At 47.3% G+C, this 21,014-nt stretch overlaps 1 protein-coding gene and 1 long non-coding RNA gene across 2 annotated transcripts; both read left to right on the top strand.

The window, feature by feature from the left end:
* Positions 1-6,945: 6,945 nt before the first annotated feature.
* Positions 6,946-8,076, top strand: LOC135385109 (uncharacterized). The gene has a single exon (XM_064614285.1). The coding sequence runs from the start codon at positions 6,946-6,948 to the stop codon at positions 8,074-8,076; it is 1,131 nt and encodes a 376-aa protein (XP_064470355.1).
* An 8,863-nt stretch (positions 8,077-16,939) lies between these two features.
* On the top strand, positions 16,940-18,139 carry LOC135384176 (uncharacterized). The gene is made up of 3 exons (XR_010420278.1): positions 16,940-17,133; positions 17,730-17,815; positions 17,890-18,139. It is a non-coding gene; the product is annotated as an uncharacterized LOC135384176 (long non-coding RNA).
* The last annotated feature ends 2,875 nt before the right edge of the window (positions 18,140-21,014 follow it).

Here is a 21,014-nt window from a genome sequence, read left to right as displayed (position 1 = left end):
GCTAATATCAGCTAATGTCAGCTAATTCAGGTAATGTCTACTAATATAAGCTATTTCAGCTGACATCAACTAGCATCTGCTAATATAAGCTAATTAAGCCAATGTAAGTTAATGTTAGCTAATTCAGCCAATATAAAGCATTATCAGTTATTTCAGCTAATATCAGCTAATAACGCTATTTCAGCTGACATCAGCTAGTATCAACTAAGATAAGACAGTACCATCTAATAAGCTAATATCATCAAAAATAAGCTAATACGATCTAAACATGTTGTCAGCTAATGTCAGGTACCATCAGCTAATATAAGCTAATCAGGTGCCAGCTCATAGGTATGAATAGGTAGGTGTGTGGCGGCCCGTGGAAGACGACGACGACGCGCCTCTGCTGCCGCGCGCTACTGCGCCTGGCAGCAAGTTCTACCGGCACCGTCCTAGCGTGAGGCCACGACCATCTGCCCGCTTGGACATTCCATCATCGCCGGTCAGGACTCATGTAGAGGAACACCACCTCCTCTACAGGTGAATTAGCTGCGAAGTCACGTGAGCAGAGGCCGACTACACTTTCAAGAGGACTTCATCGAGACGGTTACACATTGTGTCTTCGGGTGACGTGGATGTGTCAATATGTACCGGGAGTCAGTTGCTATGAATAGGTAGTCAGCTAGCATCAGCAAGTCAGGTAGTCTGCTAATTCAGCTAATATCAGATACATCGGCTAATGTCAGCTAATTCAGCTAAGGTGAGATAATATCAGTTATTTCAGCTGACATTTGTTAGCATCAGCTAATACAAGCTAATATAATCTAATCCACGCCGAGACTGGGAGCTGACACGGGTTCGAATCCTGTCACCGGCTGTGCTGTCTGAGGTTTTCCCTGGGTTTTCCGAAGACTTTTCAGACGAATGTCGGCACAGTTCCCCCTGAAGTCGGCCCAGGACGCACACTAACCCCCTGTGCCCCACTCCTTCCTGCTGTTCTCTATCTGTCCACGTCTGTACGCCGCTCTTAGCCACAGTTGCTTCGCGGTGCTAACCCGAAAAAAATAATCTAATCATCTACATCAACAAATATCAGCTAATTCAGCGAATGTCAGCTAATATAAGGTATTTCAGCTAAGCTAGTCCAATCAGCTAATACTACCTAATTCAGCTAACTGAGCTGATATCAGTTACATCAGATAGCATTAGCTAATATCAGCTGTCAGCTAATGCAAGTTACATCAGCTAACATAAGCTGTTTCAGTTGACATCAGCTAGGATCAGGTAATATAGGATATCATGTAATAAGCTACATCAGCTAATATCAGCTACATCAGCTAATATAAGCTAATCAGGTAGCCAGCTAATAGGTATGAATACGTAGTCGAATTAGCTATGAAGTCACATGGTGAGAGGCCACTCCACTTTCAGTGGGACCTCCTCGAGCTGGTTACGCATTGTGTCCTCGGTTGACGTGGATATTTCAATATGTATCGAGAGTCAGCTGCTATGAATTGATAGTCAGCTACATCAGCTGATTCAGTCAATGCAATGTTAGTAAACTCAGCTAATGTGAAGTAATATCAGCTTGCATAAGCTAATATAATCTAATAAGCGAATATAAGCTATTATCAGCTATTTCAACTAACATCACTTAGCATCAGCTAATCTAATCAAGTAGCTAATATCCAATTCAGCTAATATGAGCTACCATCAGCTAATTGAGCTAATATAAGCTAATCAGATCAGAGGCCGGCTACACTTTCAACAGGGCCTCCTCGAGGTGGTTATGTATTGTGTTCTTGAGTTACGTGGATGTTTCAATATGTATCGGGAGGCATTCGCTATGAATAGATAGTCAGCTAGTATCAGCTAATCAGGTAGCGTCAGCTAATACCAGCAACATCATCTAATATCAGCTAATTTGGCTAATGTCAGTTACATCAGCTAGAATCAGCTAATATAAGCTAACATAATCTAATCAGCTGAAATAGCTAATATAAGCTAATGTCAGTCACATCAGCTAGCATCAGGTAATATAGGATATCGTGTAATAAGCTACATTAGCTAATATCAGCTAATATCTGCTAAAATCAAATCAAATCTAATAAGGTAGTCAGCTAATATTAACTAATTCAATTAACATCACTCAGCTCATGACAGGGAGTCATTCGCTATAAATAGATAGTCGTCAGCTAGTAACAGCAAGTCAAGCTAATATAAGATATCAGCTAACCAGGTAGTCAGCTAAGTCAGGTAGTATCAGCTAATGTAAGCAACATCATCTAATATCAGTTAATCCGGCTAATGTCAGCTAACATAATCTATTTCAGTTAATCTAAGCCAATCAACTAGCTAGCTAATATTAGATAATTCAGCTAACTCAGCTAATGTCAGCTGATGTCAGTTACATCAGCTAGCATCAGGTAATATAGGATATCATGTAATAAGCAACATCAGCTAATATTAGCTAATTCAGCTAACATCAGGTAACTCAGCAAATGACAGGGAATCATTCGCTATGAATAGATAGTCGTCAGCTAGTATCAGGTAATCAAGTTGTCAGCTAAGTCAGCTAGTATCAGATAATATCAGCAACATCATCTACTATCAGCTGATTTGGCTCATGAAAGTTAATATCAGCAATTTCAGCTAACATCAGCTAGTATCAGGTAATATTGGCTAATTCAGTTAATATCACCACACGTCAGCTAATTCAGATAATGTCAGCTGATATAAGCTATTTCAGCTGACATCAGCTGTCACCAGCTAATACCAGCTATTCAGCTAAAGTCAGTTACATTACCTAATATAAGCTAATTCAGCTAATGTGAGGTAATGTCAGCTATTTCAGGTGACATCAGCTAGCATCAGCTAATGTAAGCAAATATAATCGAATCAGATACATCAGTTAATGTCAGATAATTCACCAAATGTCAGTTGATATCAACTAACATCAGCTAGCATTAGCTTATTTGAGCTAATATAAGCCAATGTCTGCTAATATCAAGCAATATAAGCTAATATAAGCTAATCCAATAACCAGCTAATAGGTGTGAATAGGTAGTCGAATTAGCTATGAAGTCACATGGTCAAAGGTCAGGTGTACTTTCAACGGGACGTCCTCGAGGTGGTTACGCATTTTGTTACGTACAAGTCACCAAAGAGCAATACGACGCTCTAATTATATCTGAAAGCATGGTAGCAAGCAACTTCCGCTTCTCCCCATATGTCCCTTACCACGCCTCAACAAATCAACAAGATGGACACTCTCGGACATCGCTCTTCATTCACAGAAGATTGAGACAAGCCCCGATTGACCCGTCACATCTCGACACCACAAATATATACTGGTATCCTGTAAGATTCAAAAGGAACTCGCGAAATAACAATAGTCTCCATATACAGATGGCAACAATCCAGATTTCCAGTCTCCACTTTCAATAGCCTTCTCGAGATCTGCCCAGGTCCCATAATAATTGGTGGTGATTTCAACGCCAAACATACTCAATGGGGAAATCTAACGGACTGCGTCAGAGGGATGCAGCTCACCGAATGGCTGAACACCACGAACCTAGTTCTGCTGAATGACGGTAGTCCAACTTTTTTCCGACCTCCAAATTACAAAAGTGCCCTGGACCTCACACTCTGCTCGCCTGACGTCACCCTTGACTGGAAGACGGAACCGGACACCTGGAACTCCGACCACTTTCCAATCAAAATCTCCGCACCCCGACAAAGCACGACCCACGAACGGCGCACGTACAAGGTCACTAATTGGGACGCTTTTCGCAGAGCTGTTGCACATAACAGCGAGAGCACTCACTGAGAGCACTCACTTTTCAGTGACTTTAATCTTTCATCGTTAATTTCTTAGGCAAATTGAGGCCTTGTATGTATTTGTCCCTTCTATGTTGTTCCAGCCTCAGAACATCAGTTCTCTCACACTCACATCCTCCCTGGATCATTTGCGGTTGAATTGCTAGCCTAATGATCTAGTGGCATAACCAGAGGAGGTCGGAATTAGAACCTTCTGTAGTGCATTTTGGAGAGGAAAACGGGGCTTAAAACCTCTCCCCATGTAAAATTCCTGCAGAATCCCTTCCGAAATATTTTTCTGGCTTACTACGCCAATAGCCACAATTCTGTGCCGTTTATTGAGTCTAAAATTCCGATAGTGCACATTAAAAAATATATGAAGAGCTCAGTACAAGAATAACCCGTAGAAAATGTGCCAAGTGGTCCATTATACCCACAGAGGAGGGAAACACAAGGAGCGGACCTCCCCGAATCCTCTCTAAGGTTTCGGTTTTGGGAGGCTTTGTTTATCACGCTGCTCTACGTGTGTTTTTGCTTTTTGGAAGTCATTTATTGTAAAAATGTGAGCACCATCGTAGAAACGACGTATCGCAATGTGTTCCAATCCCAGCGGCGTCCCTCGTTGAACGGAAAGTAACTCTGTCACGAGAACACGTTTTGCTCGTAAGTACACGATCGGTTCTTTTCTTCGCCTGTGTGTGTTCGAATCATCTTTCATCTTGAATCGTTCGTTTGGGACCTGGCACTGCGCGCAGATTCATTTCGTGTCCTCCGTTGTTGTACAAATTTGATTAATGGTGTTCTGGGTACAGCATTCTTTACCACTTAAGCGAGAGACGCTCCTTGCTCCTTGCAAGAGGCCGGTCCCATAAGGGCCGAGCTTTTCTGTCCGTAGCCTTGCTCCTTGCAAGAGGCCGGTCCCATAAGGGCCGAGCTTTTCTGTCCGTAGCCTTGCTTCTTGCAAGAGGCCGGTCCCATAAGGGCCGAGCGTTTCTGTTTGTAGCCTTGCTCCTTGCAAGAGGTCGGTCCCATAAGGACTGAGCTTATCTCACTCTAGCCTGGCCCCGTGCAAGAGGTCAGTTCTATAATAATTGAACCCACTTAAGCTGTGTTTTGGCCTGAGCAGATGACTGGCCCTAGGGGTCAAGGTTCAAGGTGTCTGCAGTCGGGCCAGTGTGGGAGGCTACCCTCTGAAGGGTGCGCTCTGCCTGGCCACAAACAGCTATCTGTTGCGTGCAAGATGCTCTAGGTGACACCCTGTCCCACATTTGGGGCGTACTGTCTGCCTCAGAGTGCGCTTGAATGCAGGCCCTGCCTGCAAACCGATACAGCGCTTAGCCCACTCTTAGACTCAAAGGAGCACTGCATGCCATCACTCACAGGGGACTGGCAGAAGAAAAAAAACTTTAATAAGTGGTACCATCCCTCTTTTGTCAACAGTGATGGCTTCACCCACCAGAGATGCACAGGCACGTATGACTGCAATGGAGGAGGGTCGGGCGCATGTTATCCAGGAGGTGCTGGGCATATCCAACCTGCTCCAACAATTCATGGCAGGTCGACAGGAGGTGGTTTTTGACGGGCTGGAGGACGTTCCCGCTGATCTGGAGGGCTCTCAAGACCTCCCAAAGGAGCGTCCCGTGACGTCCAACGAGGGGGTGCCCACCGACACAGTAGGGGGCTCCTCACAAGGAAACTTGGAGGGAGGCTTACCCCCCACCCCTCAGGACCCGGTGGAAGACACTCGGGAGCAACCGGGAACAGCGTTCCTCCTACCACAACCGGAGGAGTCTGCCACCTCACACTCTCAGGAGATTTCAGACTTCCTCGTTCGGGCTTGGTGCCTTGAGGGGAGGTCAGAGAGATGCCGGAGGCCCAAGGGGACGCCGGCCATAAAGCTTCCCTTCCTTCAGGCACCATCCCTGGATAGGGAAATCCAGGCCTTTGGGGCGGGGCGAAGCCTTTCAGTCAACACCACAAGGGACAGAAAGCTGCAGCAGATTCATGACGCGATGTTGGAGGTCTTGGACCCTTTTGCAGGTCTCTTGGCTACAGCTGTGGAGCGGCCTCCTACCAAGGCAGCAGTGGCTGCAGCAGTAGCCAGGGCAACGGCCATTCTGGCGAAGACAAGTGCCCTGCTTACGCGTGAGCGCCGAGAGGGAGCCCTTGTTTCTCTTCCGGAAACCCTGCGAGCCCTAGTGCCTGGACTGCCAGAGCCTACAGGCGAGGATGCCAGTCGGCTTTTCGGCCGACAGTTCCTGTCCCTCCTGCAGGAAAATGCAGCACTGCTGCGGTCACTTGACACCGCAGTGGAGGCTGGCCAAAAAATACCTGCAGTAGAGCAGTCTCAGTATCACGCCCCAACATCTTCCATACTGTCCCGGTCTCAGTGCCGTCTCATAAATCAGGAGGTCTTGTCTCTTCTCACAAAAGGGGCTATATCGCCCATCTCGATGGAAGAGGTCCGGTTTGCTTCACCCCTCTTTCTTGTCCCCAAGAAAGAGGGCGGTGCTCGTCTAGTCCTAAACCTTCGTCAGCTCAATTCTTATTTAAAGTACGAGCACTTCAAGATGGAGGGATGGCATACCGTGCGGTCTTTAATCAAACCAAACGACTTTATGACTCGCATAGATCTGCAAGATGCCTACTTGTCCGTTGCAATCACAGAAAACTCCTCTGTTTCAAGTGAGGAACCCACTTCTATCAGTGGAACGTTCTTCCATTTGGTCTAGCTTCAGCCTCGCGGGTATTTACAAAGCTCCTCAAGCCAGTAGTGGCCCTCTTCCGCTCCCAGGGAGCAAGATTAGTGATTTACCTCGACGACATTCTTCTCCTCCACCAATGCCCTCAGAGCCTCCTAGCCCTCACATCAGAAGTGGGGAACAAATTGACAGCTCTTGGGTTTCAGGTCAACATCACCAAGTCCCAGATGACACCAAGCCAGTCGCTTCGTTTCCTGGGATTCATTCTGAACACACAAACCATGCAGATTTCCCTTCCCCAGGAGAAGAGGAAAGCGCTCTCCAACGCAATGCAGAAACTACTCATGAAACAGGCTGTCTCAGCAAGGGAGCTATCTTGCCTTATTGGCAAGCTCAATGGCTAAATGGCTAAATTGCTAAAATTGCTTAAATGGCTAAATTAGTTATGGCAGTTTTCCCAGCCCCTTTGCACAGCAGGGGCTTGCAACACCTCAGGAACAGCGTTCTTACCCGGGGCTCTTGGGATACCCGAGTACAACTGTCTGCAGAAGCCATAGCGGAATTGAGGTGGTGGGTAACAAATATCCTCCATTGTCAGGGCAAGCCACTACTAGACAGTCCGATAGTGCGAATAATCCAAACCGACAGCTCCCTACTCCGCTGGGGCGCAGTCTGGAGCACCAGTTCGATTGACAACCTCTGGAATCCACATGAACGTTGTATGCATATCAATCAGCTCGAGCTGAAGGCAGCATTCCTAGGTCTTCAGGCCTTTGCCAGGGACCTCAGGCAAGGCTGTGTTCTAATCCAAATGGACAGCACAGCTGCTATAGCTGCCATCAACAAGCTAGGCAGCGCTCGTTCCCCAGCACTATCAGCCTTAGCTCGAGATCTCTGGTCGTGGTGCTTCCAACAAGGGATTTCAGTGAGAGCAGAACATCTGCCAGGGAAGCTCAATACTCTAGCAGATTGGGCGTCTCGCAATCAACTGGACAGCTGCAGTTGGCGATTACTACCAGCAGTGTTTCCCCAGATTCAGTGCCTGCGGGGACCTCTTGCTATCGACCTATTTGCAGACTACACAAATCACCAGCTTCCCACCTTCTACAGTTGGAAGCCAGATCCTCTTTCGAGCGGGATAGACGCCTTCACGAAGGACTGGAGCGGAGCTCCGAAGTACGCGTTTCCGCCATTTGCCCTGATAGGCCGATGTCTTCAGAAGCTTCAAGCTTCCGAAGTGACTTTATGCATGGTGACTCCAGTGTGGCCCACACAAGCCTGGTACCCATCACTCATCCAAATGGCAATAGATCACCCACGACCGCTCCCTCATTCCCAGGATCTGTTAGAGAACAGGGCAGGGCTTGGAGACCCCTTAATTTTAAACGCTGGGCTCCAACTGGCAGCGTGGAGTGTGTCCAACAGCAACACACTCCAAGTCAGTTTTCACAGTCAGCTGCAAAGCCCATTGAGTCTGCTTGGAGGCCAGCCACATGAGCAACCTACACTTCGTGTTGGAAGAAATGGTCTAGCTGGTGTGGTGGGCACCAAATTGATCCGCTTTCTCCCTCTGTAGTGCACTTGATCAATTTCCTGGCGTCCCTCCATGATCAGGGCCTCTCGTACAGAACTATAGGATGTTACAGGTCAGCTATTTCCCAGTCTGTCCCTAGTCTCAATGGGGTGAACCTCGGAGCGCATCCTCTGGTTACCAAGTTACTTAAGGGCATCTTCAACACTTACCCTCCTCAGGCGAGGTACTCTGAGTTGTGGCCAGTTGCCGAGGTTACATCCTTTCTCCGTGCCTTAGGCAACAATTCCACTCTTCCATTGCACACCCTATCATACAAGCTCTGCATGCTGCTAGCTTTGTCCACAGCAGGGAGAACAGCAGGTGAACCTCTCTTTGATTTCCTCACAGGTACTCAACAAATCCCCTACAGGTTGGACACTGGCATTGTCAGGAGTAAGGAAGACTTCCTGCCCAGGACACCACTGTAATTCAGTGCTTGTCCCAGTGCTAACTGCAGACAACCTCCTATGCCCAGTTTCATGCCTTCAACGCTACTTAGAGAGGGCTCGACCCATCCGAGACGGAACATCCCAGCCCTTCCTCTCCACTCGCAAACCTCATGGAGCTGCTTCCAAAGACACGATTGCTCAGTGGTTGAAGCGAATCCTGAAGGCAGCAGGCATAGACACCCAACGCTTCTCAGCACATTCTACTCGTGGTGCCGCTACCTCGACAGCCTTAAGAAAGGGGGTCTCAGTTGCTAAAATTCTAGAAGCAGCAGATTGGTCGTCCGAATCAACCTTCAGGCGTTTCTATTGTAGGCCTGCTACCGGTACTGGGGTTGGTGCCCAGGTATTGAGCTGAGCGTTGAACATGCTAAGTGAACCATGATAGTAAGTGCCGTAAAAGACTGAAATGTAATTATCAGTTTTCACGAATGGTACTTACCTGAAGTTGAAGCTGGAATTACATGAAGTATTTGGAGGCACTTACTATCGTGGTGCATAACTCCCACCCTGGCTGCCCCCCCCTTTGGCATTTTCTCATAGGTATGCCTCTATCTTTCCAGCAAACCCCTCGACATTTCGCGGCACAGGATGACCGCAGCCACACCGGCGGAACTGAATGAGATATCAAATAAACATATGTCCGCTTTAACCATCCAGCCCCGTGTCTTTTTTCTTCCGAGTTACAAACCCGGGTTCGGCCCTCCGCCAAGAGAAAAGATGAAAGGAGTGCTCGAACAGGGAAAGGGGAAAAGGAGCTCAGGGTTGTTTTCTCAATCTTTGAAGTTGGCTATTCGCGGTGGAATTTAGAGAGAAATGCTAAGTGAACCATGATAGTAAGTGCCTCCAAATACTTCATGTAATTCCAGCTTCAACATCAGGTAAGTACCATTCGTGAAAACTGATAATTGTCGCACAGGAGCAGCTCACAACAAAATGAGACGCTCACAACAATGACCCGCTTTCAGTAACAGACGACGGTAGAAGACGAGGCAGAGCCGCCCGAATCTGCTCAACAAAATGCCACTTTTTGATGACCTGCTCGCTTGGTTTTCTAGCAGCGTTTCGCGCAGATATCAGGCGTTGTGGTTAGCTCACGGGGGAAGCGCTTCCAGTCCCCAGTTTGCGCAGTACCTTTTTGGAAAATCCGGCGATCTCATCGCAGCCTCCGCGGCCGCTGTCACGAAGCGACACATCTTGAATCCTCGCTTCATCAGGACATGTATTTTGAACAGCAGTGTTCACGGCCACCTTGCGTTGGAATATATCGTGATACGAGGGGATAAGCAAGATCAAGATAGCACAATGCAGGTCGACATTGCAAAACTTGAAAAGCTTTTTGACTCGAAGAATAGCGGATATCCTTCCGGAGAACCATCGTGCTCAAGCTTGAAGTGTCTGCCGGAGGTACAAGGAACAATTTTCGATCCAACGTCCGAAGAACATACTGTGCACTTCATAAAGAGTACGACTCCTGATATTCGTCAAAAGCTTGCCAAACGCGGTATTCAGGATTGGATTTAAATACTTTCTTCTTCGCATTGACATTTGTTCTCGCCTCAGACATCCGTGTTCGTTTGGCAAAGTGGTGTCAGGCTTTGTTTGTCATGATTGCACCTTGACTAGTTCGTGTCTATTTGGACTCCTCTTGTCTGGACTAGTTCCTGGTTTAATAAATAAATAAAAATGAACTCTCGTCTGCAGGTAGCAGATTTCATCTTTCGAATATTGCCGTAAGTTCGGCCGAACTGCGACTTGAGAGCATAGATGGGGAAGTTACTTTTATTTTGTAGTGCACTACGGTTACTCACTACTTTTTTCAAAAGGTAACGCGTTACCTTATTCGTTACTGTTGCGGTAGTAGGTAACGCGTTACTAACGCCGTTACTTCCAATAAGTAATGCCGTTACTTTTGCATTACTACACCAGTTGTCCTTCTAATATGTACCGTTTTTGGTTGAGTCATTCGGCAAATCAATACAAGCAATGTTGGGCACAAACAAGGGTCACGCATGAACATAAGTTACATGTACGATTTATTGCAACGCAGAAGTAGTTGATGTTCAAAATTTTCATCTCTGAGCTTCGCCCGTTTGGCTGAGAGGACGCCTAATGACCAGTGAGGGCTCCTTGTCAAGGTTGATCGAGACGATGACCTTTTATCTCACACAGTACAAATCCAAACAGCCAATCCCTTGGTACTTTGTTACTTGTTCAGAGGGTAGAGGCCATTTTTATGTCGCTTTTGCCCCATTCTTCCGGGAAATGCCAGAGGGAGTGAAAAACAGTGGTGGTAAACAAAGGTGACATCTCAACCAGGGTAGGTCAATAACCTTTTTTTTACGTTCTTCACGGGTGCCGATGTGACCTTCTTGTCATTGTTGAAGATAAATAGAAGAAAAACGGGGATTTTCCCGGATTCTGTAGGCATGGTCCTCGTTTCAAGCTTTCAAGTTTAGACGATGGGTTAGGCCTCATATCCTCCAAATGCCCGTTTCCACTGACCTCCCAAATCAACCAAAAGCTCGTTTCATCCGAAAAAATGTTCGGAGCTTCTGGGCTTTCGGTTGATCTGGGCACGCGGGTGACAGTGACCCATATCCCCCAAATGCTCTTTTCATCCGAGCACCCAGAACCACCGAAAGCGGGGTACTTGAAAGGACACGCTTCCCTCGTTTAACAGGGAAAGGAGGAAGGGTGAGCGGTTCTTGGGTCTGCGGGATTCCAATGTACTTCCTGCAACTGACTCAGAAGTGAAGTTTGCCAAGGAACGGTATTGATGTCGATCGCGTTCAAGAAGTGATCCGATCCGAATCGAGAGATATTTTCTGTATGAGTGACTGGAGTCCAAGGCACATGATAATGGAAAACGAATAATAATAAAGCGCCCACGGCATAGGTCCCTAAAAAGGTTACAAAAAGGACCTCTTTTACTTTTCTTTAATGCTTTCTGTTAATACAGTTCAGACGTTCAGAAAACACTCAATTAACCGTCTGAAACAAAGCCTAGAATGAGCTTGCAAGCAGTAGGAATGCATGAAACCAACATATCGTCTGTACTGTCAAACTCCTCAGAAGGCGCTTGAGGTTTGTGTGTTTTCAGCCGTCCCGCGACATGTTCCAGCCACAGGACATACCATTCCCACCATGTTCTTTTTCCGTGCCTCATGAGTCATGACGCGGACCTCCATGAGCTTCCGAAGATAGTGCTTCTCCCGTGAGCGACGAGTATACGAATAAAATTCATTTTAGAAATATCTGTCTGTTCAGATCACTTCTTGAACGCGATCTCATTTGTGAGTGTCGTGTCCCAAGCTCAGGCTTCTTTAATTTAGATTCCGTGCATGAGCTCTAATTTTTATATCAGTCGTATCTGTTACATCTAGCGGAGTTCCAGATGCTAGATCTCTTAAGAGAATTATTAAGCACGGGAACAAAAGAAGTAGTAAATTTTTATATCAGTCATATCTGTTACATCTAGCGGAGATCCAGATGCTAGATCTCTACGCGGAATTATTAAGTACGGGAACAAAAGAAGCTGTAGAAGTCGGCGGACTATATACATCACGTTACAGGACATCTCGAACACCGGATGAGCAGCTACCAAGGACCCACGTGACGGCTAGGATCACGTGACCCTCTCTGGTGAGTTGCAGGAAGTACAGCTCGAGGCAAACTTAACTGGAACGCGACTTCGACCGCCGAATCGGGAAGAGAACCACCCTGGCGGCGCTTAGAAGAAATACAGGGAAATAATGTTTCGACTGTCCTACTGATGGAGAATTCGGGTGGTGATTTTATGGCAATACGGCCTAGCGCTCGAAAATTGCTAGGTCGGCTCCCGAGCTGGATCACGTGACAGTTGCCACCCGAACATGAGTGCCAGGGATCTAGCGGTTTTAAGATCAGGATCAGGCTCGCCTCATCCCTTTTGAATCAGGGCAGAGTTCGTACACTTGGATCAAGCTTGCGGCATCGCGATCGCCCGTCTTCGGGTTCCGTCATCTGTGAAATTGCGTGAACTTCGACGTGCGGGCCAATGAGGGCACTTGTCACCGTTGCAGTGCTGATTTGACGACACCGGATAGAGTTGGGCAACCCGCTGCTCGATAGTTTCGAGAGAGCGCGAAAAAAGTGCTAGCTGGCAAATTCTGGGCGCTCGGAAAGCGCCACGCGAACATGCGAGATTGCTTTGTTTCGACCAAGGAACATGACTGTTCGAGATATCAAAAAAAAAAAAAAAAACGTTGCCACGAAATGACCACCCGAATTCGCCATTATGCTGCGAGGGTGTCCGCCTTGCCCTTGGCAAGAGTTGTGGACTCGGCATTACCATCAACTGTGATTGTCATCGCGACGTTTGTTTGGGTTTGAGGCGATTATGTAAAGGTGTATGCTGCCCGATATCACGCGGATGCGATGCTGTTATCTCATTAACACATAAAGGCGGACACCAAATCCAATAAATTTGCCACTAGACTCCGTGTATCCTCCTTTGTTTCATCAGGAATTTGAAAATGCCCCACTGAGCGAACGCGACCGCCCTCGCGTGTATCAATGAAATAAAGTCATCGCATCCATGCAATTCAGCCGACATACACCTTCACATAATCGCCGCAAACACACAAACAAACATCGCCGTGATAACCACAGCTGAGGGCAACGCTGAGTCAACAGCTCATGCCAAGGCGGGCACCCCCGCAGAAACAGTGACACAGTCGAAACACTATTTGCCTTTATTTCTCATAAGAGCCACTAGGGTTGCTCTCTCCCCGACTTTAGCAGAGCCGTTTGGACAGAGCTCTGGACTTTAGCTCCGCCAGTCGAAGTAGCGTTCCAGTTAACTCTGCTTCGAGCTGTACATTGGATTCCCGCACACTTGGGTACCGCTCACTCTTCCTCCTCTCCCTGTTAAACAGGGGAAAGGTGTCCTTTCAAGTATCCCGCTTTCGGTGGTTCTGGGCGCTCGGTTGGAAAGAGCATTTGGGGGATATGGGTCACTGCCACCCGCGTGCCCAGATCAACCGAAAGCTCAGAACCTCCGAATATTTTTTCGGATGAAGTGAGCTCTTGGTTGATTTGGGACGTCGGTGGAAATGGGCGTTTGGAGGATATGAGTTGCTACCTAGACGATGAACCAATGTTCCCGAACACGCAGTAACGCGTTAGTTATTAAAAATGTAATGACGTTACGTTACTCGTTACTTTTCTCCCATATGTAATGCGTTACCATGTTTCACTACTCGACTGTAACGCGTTACCGGTAACGCACTACTTTTTAACGCGTTACTCCCCACCTATGCTTGAGAGACAGCCGAATACGTCATCTAGACAATACCCGCAGATACTCGCGGACGTTCTGACTTACCCGCACCCAGTGTTGTGACATTGTGACAACCTCTATCTACTCATTAATTCTGCCATTTTACCCAGTTTCCAACACGAGAAAAAATGTTATATAACACGTGGTCGTTTGACGCTTCACGAGCACGTGGCTTAAACTGAAATGCTAGTTAACAAATTCGACACAGAACATAAAATGCTGGCACAAACGCGCACGATTTTGCTATTGCTATCAACAATATGTATAGAATAATTAGTAAACGTGTAAAAATTCAGTGTCACTGCAGGAGGCGGGTAAAACGTGGGTGTGCCCGGACTACGTGCGCGGATAGTGCGTGTTAGCGCCACGGGTGCGGTGCGGGTACGAGTTTACTTGTCCGCGTTCACATCTACATACGACGCTCATGGTGATTATTTAATTTTAGTCGAACTACTCGAATAAATATGAAGCAAGTTCATGACGTATACGAATGGGCGAATCCAGCTGCACTGAAGCCGCTTCGGCTGTTGAAGCCTTCGAAACCATTTTTTTTTTCAGCGCAAGGCCTTCGAGTTCAGCTTGGTCCGCTTGACCGCATGGTATGGCCGCTTGGTCCATGGCCAAGTTCAGCTTCAGGCATCATTACTGCTATGTCGTCAAGAAAAAAGTCAGGGGGTGTCGCCAAAAACTGGGGGTGTTTTAGTTAGGACAAGTCAAAGGGCCACTTCAAGTGCCAAGAAGGATATACAGGGTGGTCCACCAACCATGATAGAAATTCATAGTAAAAAACGTAGGCCCCGGAGAGACATGCGGTCAAGAGATTTTTTTCTGCCAATAACTTTTGTCACATATTGTTAACATTTTTATTTCATTCCCCTTACCCCTTTCCCCCCTCGTGTGGCGTGTCAACGTAACCTCCTTTCTTCGCAGCTTTGCGCTCAAACTACGAGCCGTCAAAACAGAGGCGGAGCCAAGGGCTCATTTCCACGCATTTTCGGTGTATTTATTTCGGCAATTGCCGTTGCATTACGAGTGGGATTATGTGCTATACTGAGTAAAATGACCACGGGGAACCCATTTCCGCAAAGAAAACGTTAGGTTGCCTTGGGAGATTTCGGAGTTCAATTCAAGAAATTAACTTTCCGTCAATTGAAATGAAATAAAAATGTTACCAATATGTGGCAAAAGTTATTGGCAGAAAAAAATTCTCGCTCATTCCCAGAGGACTCGCTCATCTCTACGAGCACCTCGCCTAGCGTGGCATTGCCAAGGATGACGCTGTTCCCGTGAAAGCCTGAAATGGAGAGCTCCATGTGCCGTTCGCTCCTTTCGGCCAGGACTGTGCGACCTCCTCAAGAGTGGCAGCCTGCAACGTGCAACGGCACACAGTATCAACGGTTTCTCAGAGATCTGAGGATCGCGCTCGCTGGCAGAGGCTTCAGAACGTGCTCCCAGACAGGGTATGTGAAAAGGTATGCCTTTCCACAATTGAACACCCACAGCTCGCTGGAGGACCCCAACCCTGAGAGGCCAGAGGACCACGCGGTTCGAGTGCCCGTGTCTGAGTGCCGTGAGCCAGCAATTCAGTTTGCAAATGTGGCGAAGAAGAAAAGCTCTGACTGTATCCACAAGACAACGCAACCTGTAAGTATGCCAAGTATGCCAAAGTATGCCATATCATAGTGGCAGCTGCAGGGCCAACCCGTGGACTAGACATCAATTGCCAGACATCAATTTGGCCATTGAAACCATTCAGAACAGGGCTGCCCGCTTCATATTTGGCAACTACCAACGCACAGCCAGCGTAACCTCCATGAAACGTAACCTGCAGCTTACTAACCTAGCTTCCAGACGAAAAATTTCCCGTCTGTGCCTGTTCCATAAAATTTACTACCATACCGATAGCTTGCGATCTCGCTTTATTTTTCCGCCCGCGTACATATCAAACCGCACTGACCATCGTCAAAAGGTCCACATTCCATCTTGTTCAACCAAGACTCACGCTGACTCATTTTTCTACCGTACTGCCATCGACTGGAACAACCTCCCCGGTTCACTAACGTCAATCTCGCCCATTGCTCAGTTCAAAAGTGTCATTAGTGATTTTATTGCATTGTAATCATATTCGTTGTTTTGACATCATTGTTAGATTTTGTACTCAGTTTTGTTTGTTCGATTGTTTTTGCTTCTGTAACCCATTTATTCTAACTACCACTCCCCTCTGTAACGCGCAAGCCCTGAGGGTATTTAAATAAATAAATAAATAAATAAATAAATAAATTATCTCTGTTACGCCGTCACTTACGACTTGCTTCAGAGCATTGAGAGGTACGTCCACCGTGTCAGGTGTATTGGACATTTGGAGAATTTTGGCCGAGCGACATCTTTCTACGACTCCGGTGCTAGTGGCTCTACTGCCAGGGCACTCATCAAGACGCTGATGCTGTCGGATTTCCAGCGGGCAGTACCCAGTCGACAGGTGGAAGCACGAAGTGAAGTATGGTGGGATCAGTGGCGTTTTTGGAGGCGCATCACCGCAACGCCGGCCGGTGAACATGTTAAGGAAAGACAAAGATGGGGCTGATAGTGCGCGCCGGTGGCGCGAACAAGGTCCCCCAAGGTCGCCATTTTCCCATGTATTTGTTCCTACCCGATGCGTGCAATGCCGGAGGCCGCCCTTAGATACCCCATTGTTACCAGACGTTGGCTTGCGTTGGATTGTAGCGCGCTAAAGATCCAGTTGAAGCACAATCCAAGCCAGGCCAAGTCACCGAAGGAGAAATGGACGACTGCGCCTGCCGGCCTGCGGCGCCTGGTACGACAGGTACGCTACGTGATGCACGCAGCCGTGCACTAGATCCTTCCGATCGCTCAACACGTTTAAAAACGGGACCAAAAAGTGAAAAACGACACAGAAAGTTGTTATACGCGTTTTATTTGGACATATAAAGACTAGATTCATTCGCAGAAACAACAAAAACATTTTGCCGCTAAACTTAGCGCGCTGAAGTGATCAGGAACGGCAACAGTGGGGTATCTAGTGGCGGCCTTCTTCGTTGCACGCTTTTCCGAGGTGAGTTTGGGGGACCTGGCGCGAACTAGGATTCTGTTTGCTTGTTCTTAGTCAGTGAAGCGTCTGAAGGCAGTTCAGTTTGGTCGGTCCTTCCTTTTCGTAACACCCTGAACATGTTTTTTTTTTTTTTCATTAGCACCGTGAACCAACTGTGCCTATCAGTGCCATGGACAGCAGGAAGGAGGCTGACTTCAGGCGGCGGCACCGAACCTGTTCATGTAAGCTGTTTTATTCATGTTGTGTATTCTTCAGCAGTGTATTAGCCTTCCAACGCGGCGGAGGTGACCGGCTCTCTAGCTAGAAGTATGAACCAATAAGCAGTTGGGTTGTTGACCAATGTGTGGTTTGCATTTACAATGGGCCTTTTTCACACGCGTGTCGTTCCGGCTGTCCAGTGAAACACGATTGATGCGCGTCAAAGCACAGCCAGCTAGAGTGTCTCTGCCTTTTTTGCAATGAGGGTGCAAGTAGCACGAAGATCAAGGCACTCTACAACCTGTGCCAAAATGGCTCCAATTATTGAATATGGAGGGAACCTTCTTCTGTACCGTCAGGATCACAGAGGATATGCAGAATTGTTGTGAAAAGGGTCGATTGTGAACCAATGAGCAGCCAGCTGATAATTTGGCAGCCAGCTGATAATTGTTCACATCTATAGTGTGAACAATGAGCAGTTGGGAAGAATGTGTAAAGTCCCCCGCTAAACTTATCTTATGGTAGAAAGTTCCAAACCCAGGCTAGATTTCTATTATATTATGTAGAGATTAGCGAGAGTGACCAATGAGTGGCTTGCAGTGAAATTGGCCTATTGCAGTTGCAGTCTGCCAGCCTGTGAGGGAGCTCTTGGGATGTGTGCAACTGACCAGCTAGAAGTATGAACCAATAAACAGTTTGGTAGACGTGAGTGACCAATGATAGGATTGTAGTTCGATGGACCAATGAACAGTTGGGAGTGACCTATGAGTGTCTTGCAGATAGATGAAGCAATAGCAGCTGGAGTCTACCAGCCTATGAGGTGGCTGAGTGACCAGATAGAATAATCGATGAGCAGTTGGTCAAGAGATGAGTGGAGGAGACCGAGTAGAATTATGGACCAATGAGTGAATCGATACATGAGTGGCCAATTATCTCTCTGATGCAGATGAACCAGTGACCAACCCATGCTCTATGACGTACTTAGACCAATAGCAGGCGGCTGAACCTGTTGTACCAAATAAAGTTTGAAATCCATTTTGTCATGTCTTGTCTGAAGCCTCTGCCCAGCAGCCGGGGTGGAGCCTATGTCGGACCAGCTTAGGAGCGACAAATGCAGGCTAGCCATTCACTGTCCAGTAGGCTTAGAATAGACTAATCAGCATGAAGCGCCAATCAGGAGGGCTTAGAAGTCTAGAAAATGTGGAGAGCCATTCAGTGATCAGTATGCTTAGAATCAAGGAAGGATAACGGACGTATTTTCGTTACCGTTATCTGTTTCTGATACCAGCTTTTAATTTCGTTTCCGTTACTGTTTCCGGTAATGGAACGGCTGTTACAGAGCTGCGGGAGGACAGCCTGTCCGGCTCTGTCAGCACCCTGTTTTGCCCAAGCGCTGCTTCGATGCCACGCGTAAACACTACACACGTAATTTTACGTCGTTGGGATGCGCACATTTTGCAAGATTTTTAAAGAAGTGTGGGATCATGTCTTCAGTCAGTCTTCTGTCTTCAGTCACTCTGAGTGCAGCAACCCAAGATGGGCGTAACCTTTATCCAATGTCGCATTCATAGGCGGACGCTCTCAGTAGTAAACTATACTGCCATAGCCACGCCGTGAAATGAAGTAAGTAAAAAAATAAAACTAAAAAATCATATGCTGTCATCCTCGTGCTATGGTAGAGTAGAGTGCGTGGAGTCTATGTTGTGTAAGTCTCATGTCTTGATGTCATGCAGGTAGGTAACGTCACGAGTAAGAAAGCGGGTGATGCACCCTCGATATCCAATATTGCACTTTGTTTCCATGCTGTCGTGTAGTATTTAGAGCATTACACTCTAAAAACTGAACTTCACCGCATAGCACGCTGTGCGCCAACCATTGCCACGAATGATAGGATTATCGCTTCTGATTCGAGGAGAGAGAGAGGCGTACGCCTTTTTGTGTCAATTTGGATATATGGTAATTGACACAAAAAGGCGTGCGTCTCCCTCTCTCCTCGAATTAGAAGTGATAACCCTATCATTCGTGGCAATGGTTGGCGCACAGCGTGCTATGCGGTGAAGTTCAGTTTTTAGAGTGTACAGGGAATGGAGTGATAAAAATACAAAAATAAAATGAAAAAAAAAACAATGGAATGTCATCGCACAACAGTATTAGTCATTACCCGAATTCAATACCGGACGATAATTTTCATTTCCATTTCTGTTTCCGGTAATGGAGGACAGTGGTACGCTTTTCCGTTATCGTTACCATCTCCAATTTCGGTAATATACCGTTTCTGTTTCCGTTACCATTACCGTTACCCTTCCCTGCTTAGAATGAACCAATCAGCATGAACTGGCCAGAGCTAGTCAAAAGGAATGAAGCTGCGGTCGACCAATCAGCAATCAGTAGGCTCGGCGCGAACCAATCTCTATGAAGGGACGGAGCCAAGCCAACTCATTAGCATAATTGGGGGCAGAGCTAAAGGCGACCAATCAGATGGCTTGAAGCTGGTTTGTGATGGATTAGAATTGGCTTCTATTGGATTAGAAAAAAGTGGTTGAAGCGTGCGATGGCTCAATATTGCTGATGTTCTACAGGCCACCAAAGGAAATACGGGAAGAACTTTACAGCACTGCTGCCAGGCATTCTCTCGTTTTTTCCACAGTGAATCTTTTTACATCGACGTGTGCATATCTCTGTAGAGCAACCGGAATATACGAGGGGTATTGAAGTCAAACCGGGACATTCTGTCTCCTGAGTGTACAAATGGTTCGCGCTACTTTTTTTCGTCATTTTCACACGAGACAGGCCTCCCCGTTCACCACGTGGTGGTCCAAAGTTTGTGCAAAACAGAAGACACGTGCTGGACAAGATGGCCGACAACGAGGTGAGCGCGCACATCCAACAACGAATTGTCATGAAGTTTCTCGTGAATGAAGGCGTAAAGTCATCTGAAGTTCACAGAAGACTTCAAGCTCAGTGTGGCCATGATACACTTAGCCGCAGCAAAGCGTTTGAGTGGTGCAAACGGTTCCAAGACGGCCGTACATCAGAGCATGACAATCCCGGACGGGGCGGCTCAGAGCCCAGTGTCAGAGTTCCTGAGAACATCCAACTTGTGGAGCGCCTGATTCTCAAGGATCGACGGATAACATGTCTCGAACTGGCTCGAAAGACGGACCTTTCTGTGGGAACGTTGAACACTATAATTCCTGGACACCTCCAGTTTCGGAAAGTTAGTGCCTGCTGGCCTCCGTTATCATTAAACATATCCCCGCCCCCCCCCCCTCCGTGTTTCACTGGCAGAGAAGACTGGAAATCTCCCAAGATCTAAGGTACTGTTTCGACACTGAAGGACAGCCGTTCTTTGATCGGATGATCACGTGCGATGAAACCTGGGTGCACCATTTCATTCCTGAGTATCAACGTGCATCAAAACAGTGGAAGCATCCAGGCTCGCCAGCTCCCAAGAAGTTCCAAAGCATCCCGTCTGTGGGCCATGGACACAGTTTTCTGGGACAAGGTTGGCGTTGTTCATGTTGATTTTCTGACCAGTGGTACCACCATCAATAGTGCATATTACTGCCAGGTTCTCAGGGATGTGCATAAGGCGCTGAAGTAAAAGCGGCCGGGCCTCATCACCAAAGGAGTCCTCCTCCTACAGGACAATGCACGCCCGCATACAGCGCATCTCACAACACGCACCTTACAGGAACTTGGCTGGGAGTTGGTGCCACGTCCCCCTTACAGTCCAGACCTCGCCCCCAGCGATTTCCATCTCTTCGGGCCACCGAAGGCGTTCCTATCGCTTCTTCAGCTGCGACGACGAGGTCAAGAATGCGGTCCGATTATGGCTGCTACGCGCCGGTAAGGATTTCTACGGTGCTGGCATCCAAGCCCTCGTGAAACACTGGGACAAGTG

The sequence above is a fragment of the Ornithodoros turicata genome, chromosome 2, assembly GCF_037126465.1.
Source record: "Ornithodoros turicata isolate Travis chromosome 2, ASM3712646v1, whole genome shotgun sequence".
NCBI lineage: Eukaryota > Metazoa > Arthropoda > Arachnida > Ixodida > Argasidae > Ornithodoros > Ornithodoros turicata.
This window is presented reverse-complemented; position numbering and strand designations above follow the sequence as displayed.